At 28.7% G+C, this 15,650-nt stretch overlaps 1 protein-coding gene across 1 annotated transcript; it reads right to left on the bottom strand.

The window, feature by feature from the left end:
• Positions 1 to 3,282: 3,282 nt before the first annotated feature.
• Positions 3,283 to 6,651, bottom strand: LOC100784816 (ras-related protein RABB1c). The gene is made up of 6 exons (XM_003546164.4): positions 6,410 to 6,651; positions 5,235 to 5,374; positions 4,879 to 4,961; positions 4,196 to 4,400; positions 3,824 to 3,892; positions 3,283 to 3,588 (listed from the first exon to the last, which is right to left on the bottom strand). The coding sequence occupies exons 1-6, from the start codon at positions 6,453 to 6,455 to the stop codon at positions 3,496 to 3,498; spliced, it is 636 nt and encodes a 211-aa protein (XP_003546212.1). The 5' UTR covers positions 6,456 to 6,651; the 3' UTR covers positions 3,283 to 3,495.
• Between the last annotated feature and the right edge of the window lie 8,999 nt (positions 6,652 to 15,650).

Below are 15,650 nucleotides of genomic sequence, written 5' to 3'. Positions count from 1 at the left end.
ACAGTCAAACAAGCTAGTAATTTCATTAGAATGTATTATGAGAGAAAAAAAATAGTTTTAGGAAGTCCATTACTACATGATAGTTTCAGAAAATTCCTTTAATCAACCTCAAAATAAAGAAGCAGTTGATGAATGGGCCATCAAGGAACATAGAACAATGAGCAAGCTGTTTATACGATTCTTTTCTTAGTATAGAGAAATAATATGGATCACACCACAATTATCCCTCCTATGAAATTCTTGCATGTGCATTGGAAAGAAAAATTAGAAAACATTACAACCTAAGGTCTCTCAACCTCATCATGTTGTTCAAATTAATGGATCAAACATTGTCATGGCGCTTTCACAAGTTCCCTGCCCTTAAGGCATTATCATACGTTGTCTTTGTCATAAAGTTTCATGAACTAAGGAATATTGACGGCTCTACACTAGGGCATTATCAATCATGACCCACATTTGTTTCTCACAGGATTTGATGGATGCATCATTTGTATGGGTAAAAAAATAAAACATATAAACCCCAAACGGAGGGAATATGAGAATGATGGCGATGCAGTTGGGAGATCCTGTTGCTTCCCTTCCCCAGTCCCATGATCCTACATATCTTTCCTCCAACAGTGATAATTCTCTTATTCCAACTAACAATTGAAACTTTCATCATATATTTTTTAAAAGAAAATGTGACTGTGTATTAGTTCGGTAGTTATCTATTTATTCGAGTTATAAAAATAATATTTTATGGGATTCTTTTCTTTATAAAATCTAATTAGTTAATTAATTAAGATTAAATAAATTAGTTAATTTAGGGACAAATTCGGTGACTTTTGAGGAGAGGAAGTTATGGTGACATTTTTTTACAAAGACTTTTTCTTATTTTTGTATGAGTAATTTGCAACTTAAATAATGATTTATATAATGACATCAACTTAAATGAATCGTTCAATCAAGTGAGATTGAGCACAAATAATTAATATGTTAAAGTTAAGGTTGAATTGTTCGAATAGTATCATCATCAGCGAAAATAATTCTTGCACATATTTTATTTATCTTCTGATCGAATTACGGATTAATCAGATTGTGTTTTTCCTGATGAACCAGAGGATTAAGACAAAAAAATGAGTAGCCAACAATTTTAATGAAAAAATAACGAAGAATTACAGGTTTAGATATGGTAGCTTCATGGAGGGAAAATCATAGTGACTTTACCTCTCTTTTTAGATCATTAGATTAATTTGGTGGTCCAAAATTTGTCATTTGTTTTAAAGATTTTTAATTAATTATTCTTTTAGTTTTTATATATTTTTTTATACTTTTAAGCCATAGAAATACAATTCAGTGTGTAGATTAATTAGTAAAGAGTTATTTCAGTTTAACCAATAGTTTTAAAAGAAAATTTTATTGTTCATAACAGTCAAAGAAAATTTTATTGTTCATAACAGTCATATATGCTTGGGAAGATTGCCTTCAATGAAAAATATGTGTGATGAGTATAAAAAGAAATGGTCAAAAAATTTGTGGCAGTTCTTTATTGCCAAAAATTTATTTGTCAATGAAATTTTATATTTGACAGTTTAATAATTGTCTAAAATTTTCTTACAATCTAGACAATACTTGAGACCTCTAGGCACTAGTTAAACCAAAATAAGGTTGTACTAATTAATTTATGTGCTTGGTAGTATGTTTTATGGTTTAAAAGTATAAAAAAATAAAATAATTAAATTAAAAATATCTTTTAAAACAAGTCACAAAATCCGGGCCATCAAATTAATTCAATAGTCTATAAACGGGAAAAGTCATGGTGAATTTCCCACTCAAAAGTCACCGAATTCAAATAAGGAAGTTACATTAACTTTTTGCTCTCAAAGTCACTGAATCCATTTTCTTAATTTAATTGGTAGGATGAAATTTTTTTCTTAATTTTTTTTTTGTTTTCCAAAATTGTCTCTAACGCTGATGAGGCGTATTCTTATTATTTAAAAAAGAATTAGTTTTAATTTGTGTAATCTCTCTCATCATTAGTATAGTTATGGGAATATGTCCCTTACGTAGAGTTTGATTTCAGCAACTAAACGAAAACTGAAGTTACCTAACACCCTCAGCAAGTTGTTTGCATGGTGTACAAGTACATATTCTATAAACATCATGCAACATCCACAAAATAGAGACAAAGTCTTGCAAAGATAACCCGAAAATAGAAGTCTTACATAGAAACACGTTAAAAAGTGGATTAGTAATCCTTTAATGTCCCTTTCCTCTTTTAAGCAGTATTTATTTTGCTAAAAACAGGAAAGATTTAAATTACACAAAAATACTCATTCTATGATTAATTAAGACATAACATAATAAAAAAAGCGAGAGATATTAAAAAGTTATAAATATTTATTACTCTACTAAATAAATCAAGAGACAATTTCTTATCTCACGCAATACCCCAAAAAGTTAAAAATATCCATCTATTTGGCTGAACTTCAACGCTAATAGAGAACAACCAAAAAGCATAATTAGGCTCATAACCCAACCCCCCACTTCACCTCTAAAGCATTTTGTTTTGCGCATCGATTATCAAATCCCTTGTATTGCACATTTGTATTGTTTTGTTTATACTTTATACTATCCTTCAACGTATATCAAACCCTTTCATGTTCAGAATTTTAAGTCTCAAATATATTTTTCTCATGCAAAATACCATACTTAATACAAGTGTCTTTTGAAATTTAGGTTGTTGTAAAACTGCAACGAATTCTACCAATAGCTTATGAATAGCTCATCCGTCATGTCTTGGGTAATTAAGTGTCAAAAATGTTTTACCAGCTTCGTATTTCAGCATTTACTGGACTTAAATGACACTTTGACTTTCTCAGTCGCAAGGTTAAGTTGTAGTGCAGTATAACTAAATGGTAAAAACCAAACCTGTTTCAGATGGTTAAGTCAAAAGATCCTTTACTAATCTTCTCGGGAGAAATTAGAAATTACTCCACCCCAGAATTGAGAATTCATGCAAATTTTAACAAACGACTAAACGCAGCCAGTGTTGGGAGTAAAAAGGTTGTACCTTATATTTCAACAAAAGAACAATTCTACTAAAAAATTCAACACAACTAAATGCGTGTTTGGTTTCTCATCCAATGTCACCTTACACATCTTTTGAAGCAATATATACTAGCTACTGCTTATTGGACGTGGAAATTAATACCAACGTGCATTAGCGAAGCAGGACAAAACACAGTGTAAGAACGAAACAACAGATCAATTAACTAACACAGTAACACACTATAAGAAGAATGAAGCAACAAATCAATTTAACTATGCACACAAATATAGACAAATAATCAGTTCAGGTCAACAAAACAAAGTCAAGATTAAAAAGAAAACATTATACAATTATCTGATTTTATGAATGGAAGTAGAACATATATATCTTCATATCCAAACCCAAAATAAAAGAAGAGAAGACATAAAGGACTACATTGACGCAGATAGGTTTGGATAGGTTCTTCAACTGCAGCAGCCTCCAGCCGAAGCAGAAGGGCCATCCCTACCTCCAGAAGGTCCAGGAATTCCACCATATCCTACTTTTATTCCATAAGACTGAAACCACACGAAATTTACCAGTGTTAAGTATTTGCTCTTTGAATCAGGAGAATGTTTTTCACTTTAGAATCATTATCCCCAGAATGCATCCAGATTGTAAAAACATGAGGTATACTGAAATTAAATATCCCACTAATTCTCCGTATTCCAATATAATAATGTGAGATTTCCATAAAAGAGATAAAACAGATGAGGTAAAGAATGACAAAAAGCTGAAAAGAAAGAAACTAACCTCATTTGATACATCAAAAACTCCATCTTGAATCTTTTTGTATATGGTTGCAGCTGTTTTTATGAATGCCTGCAAGAGGATAGGCTATATGAAAACTTCCATATAGATAATTTTCCAAGATATTTATGGTGTGTTAGGATACACATCCCCAGCTCAGGTCTCAATATTATTTTCACATCAGATTTGAAAGGAAAAAAAAAACACAGAAGCAACTCTTTGTAGCTTCTGATTAGTGGATGCGTCACCTAGCATGCAGTTAACCTATAAGCTTAGATATGTTGGAAATCTGACTTTTCTTGTGGGAGTGAGGATGAGGAGATAGATGAAGATAATTCAAGATGTTATATGAATATATATGATGTGACTTTTGACCTCTTCAACATTCTGAGCAGTTTTTGCAGAGGCCTCCATAAAGATCAACCCATGCTCCTTTGCAAATTGCTCGCCTTCCTCCGTGCTTACGGCCCTTCTATGAGCAAGATCACACTTGTTGCCAATCAGCATAATAGTCATATTTGCATTTGCATGCTGTCTTGCATCTTCCAACCAGCTAGCCAAGTGATTAAATGTCTCCCTCCTATTGGTAAACACAGGTCAGCATCATTTATTGCCTTATTCAAGATAAAGAACACATAATCCTCATATACAACCACATAAACATGCATGCACCAAATTGTCACACATATTTAGTTACCCAATCAAATTGAATAAGCTCAAAAACATGTATCTCCTCAGCAAACAACAACTCAGAAAATGCTGTTTTCTACCAATATACTTGTTCAATATAAGGATATCTGTTAGAAGAGCACATCATATCTTCATATGACTAGGTTTAAAATTCACTTAAATTGTGTTTAAAAAGATTATTTAGAGAAATAAAAAGAAATCATTTTGATTAAAATGATTTCCATATCATCTCTGAAGTGTTGGGCTACATATACAGTTTATTTTTAAGACGTTAGATTCCTAAAAGAAAGCAATTTCTTTATAAATGAAACTAATTATTTTATTTTAGGATTTCAAACATATATTTAGAAGTGCAAATTAGAGGATACCTGGTTATATCATAAACAAGCAGTGCACCTGCAGCCCCTCTATAATAAGACCTTGTAATAGATCTGAATGATTCTTGACCAGCCTGCAATATTACGAGGAAACTCAGTGCCTTAGACACAAACTATATAAGTCAAACAACTAATGAAGAATATATTCCACCAGGAAAATCTGGATAATCAATCTAAGCTGACACCACCATGGAGTGTAGACAATTACCGACACCAACAAATGAAACAACAATAGTCTTATCCTACTAGGTGAATTGGGCTACATTTGATCGCAAAAATGTTTCGGAAGTTTCGAAATTTGAACTAATTGGATTTATGGCCAAGCTCTGTGAAAGGGTTAAACAAACCGTATCCCAAATTTGCAACTTGATTGGCTTGTTATCAATTGTGATCATCCTGGCACCAAATTCAACACCGATGGTCAAGTCATGGACGGGCTGAAAGCGCTTGTCCGTGAATTGAAGTAGAAGACAAGACTTCCCAACTCCTGCAGAAACCAAAAATAAATAAATAAATTAAAAGAGCTAGACTCAGTCCTCAGCACATGAACTACACATACATGGTAAACAAAACACAATGATAAAACAAAGGAAGAAACAAACTATAACATACTAACATTTAATGTTTCATATTTTTAGTTAACAAAACGTAAGCAACAACAAAGTATACATTAAATTAGAAAACTCTATTCCAAAATAAAATTGTAATCAAGATTCAAGGTTGTCAAACTCAAGAGTCCGCATAAACTCGTTGACTCATACGAGTTTACCTATTATACAAAAACTAATATTTAAACCTATTAATAATGCATAACATAATACTCTTAACACAACAGTAAGCAAACATTTAAACTCTTTAATAAAGCAAAGTAGCAAACCACAATAATAAGGTGTGATAGTACATTAGTACTAAATAAGATTTAAACTACATAAATTACCAAACCATTATTTATAAAAACATGAGTTCCTAAGGTGAAAACATTTCAAAAAGGAGTTAACTTCTTCAAATCATTGGATTTCAAACTCGCTTCTTGATTCAGGGAATTTATGCGAGTTTATCCAAAAACAAGAGTTTGACACTTCTCTACCTAGAACCGTACAGTGGTAAGAGGAAACTAGTTCACTCGAGAGGTTTACAACCTTCATTGTAATGACAGTTCAATTGAAGAGTCCACTATAGTAAATCATGTGAAGCAGACGAGTGTATAGAAGCAGGTACCAACACAACCACAGAATAAAAAGTATTCACAATATTATCATTTTTTTTTCTTCAATACATAACTCATTAGAAGATAATGATGATATTTTGAGAAAAAACATAACTGTGAGCACACGATAGAATAATAGAATTGGAACCCCTTTCATAAGAGCAGAGACATAAAAAAGAGAACCAACATAAAATCTCGTTAACTATCATCTTATGCATCGAACCATGGATTTAAGAATTGCTAGGAAACCCCCAAAGGAAGAAACGCAATAAGTCGGATCGGAATTGAAAGCGAGATCAGAGTGATTGAAAATACCGGTGTCACCGATGATGATGTATTTGAAGAGATAAGCGTAAGACATTCTGAGAGGTTAAGGTTGAGAATTGAGATCGGTCGATGGTTGGAATATCTGGAATGAGAAGGAATTGTTGTGCAGAGAAGAGAGCAAAATAAAAGGGAAAAGGAAGCAATCAGAGAGAGAGAGAGAGTCAAAATGAAATTATAAACAGTTCCAGCGAAGCCAAGCAAAGCGAGGTGAGCCAAAGGAATACGTTTTCCTTATACTATACCCACTTTCTCTTTCTGATTTCTATATTCCGATTAATTAATTCTACGATTATTTTTATTATAAGTTTAAAATTTTAAATACATGTTATAGATTAATTATTGAAATTATCAATATTTAATAATTATAAAAATCAACAACTTAAATTTTTTAATTAAAGTTTAAAGTTATAACTTATTGTTTCATTTTATTTCAAAATAAGTCGATCTTCTAAAAAAATTAATTAAATATCAAATAAAAAATCTTACTTACATATGATTAATCCTAAAAACACTAACCTGGTTACTTGGTAATATTTCCCACGTTCCTTCCTTCTCCCTTGTCACTTTCTTTCTTCTCTCTTAAGAATTAAGATTATACGTTTGCTATACGTGTTTTAAGGCTAGGATATTGGCCCATGCCATTGGCCCATCTAGGCCCAGGAGTTCCGCCATTTGTAATTTGATGTTATGCTAATTAAATAATCAAGGATAAGATAGAATAACATTCCCAAAAGTGTTTTTTTCTTTCTTGCTGGAAGTTGAAAAAAGTTAGATAATAGTAAGATAAGTATATGATAAACTATTATATTATTTGATGTTATGGATAATTTTTTAAATGTTTATATTTTTCTTTATTTTTTATTACTTATCTTTATTTCTATTTACCTTTTGGTTATCTTTTGTATTTATAAAATAATTATTTCTCTTGGAATAAATATACATAATTTTTTTTTAATTTTTCTCTTTTCTATTTTTTTTCTCTCTATTCTTGTGCTCCAAGTTATATTTTATTTAATATGTTATCAGCACTATTGTTTTTCCTCTATTGGCATCTCTACCTACAAGAAAAAGTCTTATGGATAATTTTATGAAAGAAAATTATCCTTTTAGAATTCATGTTTCAAAGATTTTCTTTTCTCTCTAATGAAATTATTCATACTATGAGTTTAATTTGGTATTATTATATTATTCATCGTTTGTTTGTAAAAATGTGTTTGAAAGACACTCTCAAATAAAAAAAATCCAAAATAATATTTTTGTAAAAGGTATTGAAAATCTTCTCAAAGAAAAAAATTTAAAGAATTTATTTTTCTCACCAAAAGTAGAAAATAATACAAAATGAAAATTTTCTTTTTTTTCTCACTAGAACTGAGAAATAAAACAAAGGTGAAAAAATAAAACAAAGGTGAAAATAGAAGGAATAATATTTTCTTACTTCTGGTGAGAAAATAGTACAAAAGAAAAAAAATTGATATAATATATTTTGTTTTATCTCCTTAATTTACACTTCTAAAACAATTTTTTTCATTCAGGTTAATCATATAATAACCAGATGTCATCTAAAATACTTGTAAATGACAATAGTACCCTTATGCGTGAATTACAGAAATAAAAAATTAAATTATGTATAAATTTATATCATATGAATAATATAAAGTTTAATAACGGTGAAATCTAACGTGTCATTGCCTTAAGTGAATTAAAATTTAACTTTGTAATGAATGACGGGATCAAATTAAATCCATTAGAAGAAAAAATTGAATAAAATATTAAAAAATCAAATTAAATCAAAATAATAAATTAAAAGAGAAAAAAAAAACTAATTTAACCTTTACTTTTGTAGAATTTAGTCCTCAATCAAATTTGGTATAATCTGTCATTAAATTTATGAGAATTTCTACCGTGTTCTCATTAATTTGGGGCATTGATTTTTCAACCATAAGAATTAAATTGTATTATTATACTATTGTTTTTAATTTTAATGATAATTTGAAGAAGACAAAACTTTATTTTTTTAAAAAATTGTTAGCAAAAGATCAATTTAAAGCAAAAAAACAAACAAATAAATGCATGTCAATTAGTATAATAACAAACAACTCCACGTGACAACAGATTGAGAAAATGATAAAAAAAATCCACAGATTTAAAATATTGAATTCCATTCTTTTTTAAAAAAATATTTTCATTTTACAAATTTTAGGTATTTTATATAATTCTCTTAAGTTATATATGCCAATTTTGTGCTTTGTTAATTTTTATATACAAAAAGTATAATTTTATTTATATAATTTTATACAATTTTAAAATTTTAAGTTTTATTCTTATATTTTTTAAGTCTTTGTATTTTATGAATTTTAAGTATTTTATATAATTCTCTTAAGTTATTATAAAATATATTATAAAAAAGACAATCATTTCCTTATAGAATAGGCCTTATATTAAGGAGAATATACTATTCCTTATTTTTTTATGTTTTTAGCTTAAATTGTAATTAATATTATTTTTAATATCTATTCTAATTAATATTAGACTCAAATATCTTTTTGACCTCTCAAATTTGAGTTAATTTTGTTTATTCTCTCTCAAGTTTTAAAACTATTTTTTAGTCCCTCTAATTTAAAAATAGTCTTTTTTGTACTTATCAGAGATTAAAATGATGATCTAGTAAAAAAAGATTAAAATGATCATTAATTAGGAACCAAAACTGGGTAATTTTTAATTTTTTGAGACAAAAAACCACTTTTAATATAAATTTGAGGTATTAAAAGGAAAATTTTATTCAAATTTTAATAAAAAAAGATATTTAAGTCCTAATATTATTATTATTATTACTTATTGTAATTAATATTATTAATAACTAATGATTATTAGTACTTTGTGTAATTAGTATTATATATGCTAATACTTCTTATCATTAATATTTATAATTAATACTGCTTGTAATTAATATTATTAATAGTGTTAAAAATTATTAAATCATTATCTTCACCAAATAATTATAAAATTTTCTATTTTAAATAAAAAGGCATTCCATAAAAATATTATATTATATATATTTCTAAGTTTTTTTTGTATATTATTAATAATATTAATATTTATTTTAATTATTATTATTCCTAATAATAATTAAAATAAATTTTAATATTATTAATAGTGCTAAAAATCATTGTTATCATTAAGTAATTATAAAATTATATATTTTAAGTATAAATATATTCCATAAAAATTTACTATATTATAAAAATAAAATAAATGTAATATTTAATTATTATTTATTATTAGAAAAATATAATCTTATTTAGTACTTTTATGTGTCATCTCAAAGTGTAGGTAACATTAAATTATTATTATTAATACCTGTTGTAATTAATTTTAGGCTTAAATTTTTTTGGTCTCTCTAATTTAAAAATAGATTTTTTTTTATTTCTTCTATTTTTAGAATAGCCAATTTTCAAACAAAATGATCAATAATTGGGTCCAAAAACAAAAAGTGGGCAACTTTCAAATAAGGGGACAAAAATTCATTTTTAATTTAAATTTGAGGGACCAAAAGAAAATTTTGCCCAAGTTTAAAGAATAAAAAAGATATTTAAGTCTTAATTATATTATTAATATTTCTTATAATTAACAATATTATTAATTAATTACTTTTAATATATGCTGTATTATAAGCCTATATAAGAAATTTGAAATTTAATTATTAATTTTTAATAATATATCATCTTATTTAGTATTTTTATGTTTTTATCTTAAATTTTAATAAATATTATTATTAATATTTCTTGCAATCAATATTATAATTAATGCTTATTGTAATTAATATTAGACTTAAATGTATTTTTGACCTCTTTATTTTTAAAATTATGTAATTTTGGTCTTTTTATTTTAAAATAAAGACATTTAGTTTTTATACTTTTTAAATTCCACAATTTTAGTTTCCTCATTTTAAATAAAGACATTTAATCCTTCAATTTTATAAAATTCATAATTTTAGTCCTTTCATCCAATTCAAAAAGTATTGATCAAGAATAAATTAATTTGATGTGACACCAAATAATTTGTTTAATACTTCATAGCCAATGTTAATATCTGTCAATGCTTTCCATTTGAAGAAAGGACTCAAATTGAAGATTTTACAAAATTAAGAAACTAAATATCTATATTCTAAAATATGAGACTAAAATTATAAAATTTAAAATATAAGAGAACTAAATGTTTTTATGTTAAAATAGGGGATTGAAATTACAAATTTTGAAAAATAGAAGGATCAAAATTACATTTAAGTCTTAATATTATTATTAATACATTATGTAATTAATATTATTATTAATGTCTTTTATCTATGTATGAAACCAAGGATTTCAAAATGGATCTGAATCCTATGAGTACCCACAAAAGTGTTTGTAAGTTGGAAGAATAATTACTTGCTTATTGAAACAAAGGATAAGGGTAGATATTTATCCATTTTTGTGGGGATGGATGCATGTATGAGTGTTATAGTATTCATCCTGTCCTGTCTCACTCATGTCATATATATATATATATATATATATATATATATATATATATATATATATATAGTTAAAATATGTTACTTAAGTAAATAATTTATATTATACATATATTTCTTTTGTAATATATTTTTTATGTGAGACCTTTTATTCTGGGACAGTGAAATATGACCATGATTTTGATTTGTAAATTTTATATTAACACTTTTATGTTGAGACATGAGATCAATATTATCCACATACTTTCAAATAGTATTTTGATTTTGAATTGACTTGTAAATCTCTAATATTATTTTGTATATTATGATTGTATTAGATTTAACATATATTATATTTGTTTCGCTCTATTTAAGAATAATAAATTTATATATGTATATTGTCATCACATATATCTAAGTTTAATTTATAGGTTTTGTTAAGCAATTAAAGCACTAATATTAAGAATAGATTTGTTGAATGATTATATTTGGAATGCTGTTTATTTGTAAGTTAAATTTAAAAGAATTTTGTGAAGTAAATAAAAAATAATAAAATGATAGAACCTCAATACAAAAAGAATTGTATGATACTATTATCCAATGATTACTCCACTAATTTAGCATCAATTATCCATTTTGAAAAATCACTTCAAGTCTTTGAAAGAATACAAAGATAGCAAGAAAAAGAGAGAGAAGATGATAGAACTAAACAAATTAAAATAACAATTCTATGTATACAATTTTAAAATATTCTATCCGTTATAACTTAGAAGTAAAAATCAAACATATAATTTTAATTAGTTTTATTCTTTCCGTTGCAATTTTATAGGCACTTAAAATAAGTAAATTTGTCTTTTGATTTCTTAATTTAAGAGGTAACAGTGCATGTATCTAGGGGAAAACAATTCTTAGGTTAGATTTTATTTATTTTTCAATCGAACTCTGAATTAATTAGAATTTGTTTCTTCTTTCTTACAATGAGTCAATGGATTACAAAAAAAAATCAATTACCATTCAAAATCTGAAACAAACCAATTAATAATTATTATAATAATCAATTATACAATGGTACATGCTATTCCAATTATAATCACTATTAATGGTAATAATAGTCTGCGAGCAATCCCTTTTTTTGGGTTTGTAGCAATTATCTATAATTAAGAGAAATTATAATATTACATTTTTTTTTACTGAATAGACTATAATATTACATAGTAACTAGTATATTGGAAAAAGAACGGGAACCTAAGACTGTGGCCTAACGTCTCACTCTGTACACGGTCCGGTGGAGTTGTGGTCCTCCCTAATTGGTCAAATGCCCCTATTAAGTTCTTTCAAAAAATGCAATGACTAAACGGATTAATGGTCCCAACTCCCTCATTAATTTAGCATTAAGCAGGGATATATCTTGAGACCACATTGAAACTATGAAAGCCTTTTTAATCTTTTGGGTCCACCGTAATTTCCCTATTTACAGCTACACATTTATATATAATTAATGAGAGCTAATTAGAATTTATTTTATTTGCTTGAAAGATTAATTAGAGTAACAAAGTTAATTAATTTGAGGTCCACAATGTTGAGAGTAACATTTGTGATAAAGCTAGCTAACTTGGGATTAATTAGTACTCACATGAAGTAAAATATATTATGTTGCTTAAAACAAGAAGTAAAATAAGGCCTTTTGTCTTATCTTAGTAAAGTTGTTTTCGCTTAATTATTAAATTGTTACTATAGTTTAAAGGATGAAACATGCTTACAACGGCTAGAGTTAGTTTAATCATATCCATTGATGGACACTGAACAAATTTTTCTATTATATTAAGTACTGTTTGATGGTAATGGAGTATGAGTTTCCTGATCACATTTGTCCATATTTGATCCAGCTTTGGTTATGGGAGAAACGGACCCAGCATCAAACGCTCACTGCAACTCTGGCCTTGTCTTATTGAATGGTTTTGGCCTCGTCTGGAAATTGATCACACTAAGTCGTTGACCCTTTTGCTAGCATTGTAGTGCATGTATTAATAATAAAATTAATTAAACTAATTGTGCTAATCAATTTAAAATTGTAATCATTAAAGCTTACTTAAAGTCTGCACAGTAATATAAAAAAGCATTAAGTTTCAACAAAGGAAATTTGACAGAGACACACCTCATGTTACATGTAACTGAAGGATGAAAAAATGTGATGGGAAATTTGAAATGAGAAGTTGTCTGTGTGGGGAGAGGGATTCACCTTTTCCAAGGGAAGAAAATCCAAAATAGACTACCTGTAAAACCCAGGCAGCTTTGGCTTTATCTGATGGAACTATTTGTTACAACCAAGGCTTGGTTGCCGCCTTTGCCAATTAGTGGACCCTTAATTTCCCCTCACTTCTGTCTCCTTAAATACCCCATAGGATCATTGGCTAAAGAAGCAAAAACTAGGGAGACTCACTTGAAGCTCCCATAGAGAAAAGTCATTTTGTGTCAAGCAAAAGAAGCAGATAATTATTCCCCTCCTCTTACTCTTTTTGTCCCTCTGATGTATAATTAAGGGTATGTAGCTCTTGATTATGCTGTCAAATGGGACCATTTTCTTTTCTGTCTCAACTCATCACACACACGTGAGTGAGAGTATATTGCTAGCTCTTGATAATATTTGTCAGTCTTGTCTAGCTTGTGTATGCGAGTTTAATTGTATATCCTACAACTTTATGCCTTTTGGAGTTGGGTTTTGATTTACTTCATTGTTTTGATGATGCAGATACTTGTCAAGTTCAAGCTGATGCTCCTTGGTGGATGTTGTTATCCACTCTGATTGGAGAAATGATGTGCTTGCCTGGCTCCCTGAATGCCATGTAAGAAGCTTGTCAAAAAGAATTGACAGCCTTTTTATTTGGCATGAGGGGAGTCATGCAGGCTATTTAGTCACCCAATCAGATATGAGGAGATCCATCAGGAAGTACAAGCCTTTTCAGTACATTGAAATCATGTTGGCCAGGTTTGTCACTGTTTTTCATAGTGCCATGTTGTGGTCAGTTGCTGCTAAAACACTACAGCAAATGGATAATAGAGATAACAAGTTTAATTCAGCTGTGAACAAGTATGTGAAATCAAATTCTGGATATTGACCAGAATGAGAAATGATTCAACTGCTGCAAGCTCAATTCTATAACACATACTATCCAAGTCATTTGATCAGTATCAGTGTTATAGGCAATTAATATAAGATGATCAAATATGTAAAGTTCACATTCTCTCTTTCTTTCTCTTGAAGTGAAACAAAATTTCATGTCACTATTATACTTTGTCTACTACATGTTATTTGGAAGGTTCTATACTTCCATGTTTCTTTTTCTTACCTTACATATACTCCACAGCCTCCAACTGCCCTAGCTACTGCATGAAACTCAGCTGCATCATGGAGACTCTAGAAAATGTCGTTGAAAGATTTAATCAGATTCTGGATACAAGTTTATATAGTGGATAAAATATTGAGGATGCCATAGCATACATAGAACATGTCCCAATCTGGTACAACAATTTCACCAAAGAATATGCTGTTGAAAGCTACAGCAGCTATATGTAGACACTGAGTTGTGGGGGTTTTCAGATAATAATCATCAGATGTTCGTGTGATTGCACTTTGTTTTGAGCTGTCAAATTCAATGGGGCAACATCATTATCTCAAGGGAATAATTCATTAAAGTAGAAGAAATTGAAACAGTACTGAAAAGTATACTAGAGGAATCCTACCAAAAAGTGCATGCTCACATGAATGATCTTTACAAGTCTTACAGTTACTGTTGAAATTACACTAGAAGGAGTAGGGAGACATTGTGCAAATAAATACTAACAATTTATTGGCGTACTATGCATGATTCATTTCTTAATGTACAAAACAGATATTACTGATTCTTAATGCCTAAGTATCGATATAATTTGGTAGAAGTCAGTGCTTAAAGCCTTAATGTACTGGTAAATGGAGTCTGCGTTATGACCATGCAGTAGATTATGCTATTGTCCTGAAAGTTAGATGATATGGACTTTTCAAGCTCCTGTTGGAAGTGTCTAGTAAGAATAACACGACCACCTAGACCACTTGAAATTGTTTCCAGTATGTTCTGAACATCAACCTTAACTCTATCAATGTTTTGAGAGACAAGATAACTGTGTAGATCATCATAAAAGTCTGAAATTTTAGCTGGATCAATGACACTGATACCGTACTTCTCCATGACACCGATATTGTTTGAAACACATATAGAGGAAGTATAAATCAAAATTAACAAAGATACTAATAGTTGTAAATTTGTTGTCTCCTATATATTTCAATAGCTGAGCTACTTCACTAGATTAAATGGATGGTCTGCAATATTCATGAAAACAGCATTTAGGGACTGGGATGTAACTGATGCCGGGTCTCATACAAAATTCAGAGAGAACTCTATTTCACAAACAAAAAGAACAAGAATAGAAAGAAAAAAAGGCAACTACACTTTATCAGGAACAATTGGCTTTATATTTTCTTTTCATTTCATTTCCTATTTCTTAGCTAAGTTGGCTCATATATATAGGCTTTGCTTTTGCCACAACTGACATCCATTTTCCTATTAAGTGAAGTCATTTGACTCCATACTTAATCTCTGTTGATATATCATAAATTGATATAAGTGATTGTTTAGGTACTTAGGATCTCATATTGCAAGTAAAGGACTCTCAATAATATCACTTTCTCAAGACCTAACGGCCTGT

The sequence above is a fragment of the Glycine max genome, chromosome 15, assembly GCF_000004515.6.
Source record: "Glycine max cultivar Williams 82 chromosome 15, Glycine_max_v4.0, whole genome shotgun sequence".
NCBI lineage: Eukaryota > Viridiplantae > Streptophyta > Magnoliopsida > Fabales > Fabaceae > Glycine > Glycine max.
This window is presented reverse-complemented; position numbering and strand designations above follow the sequence as displayed.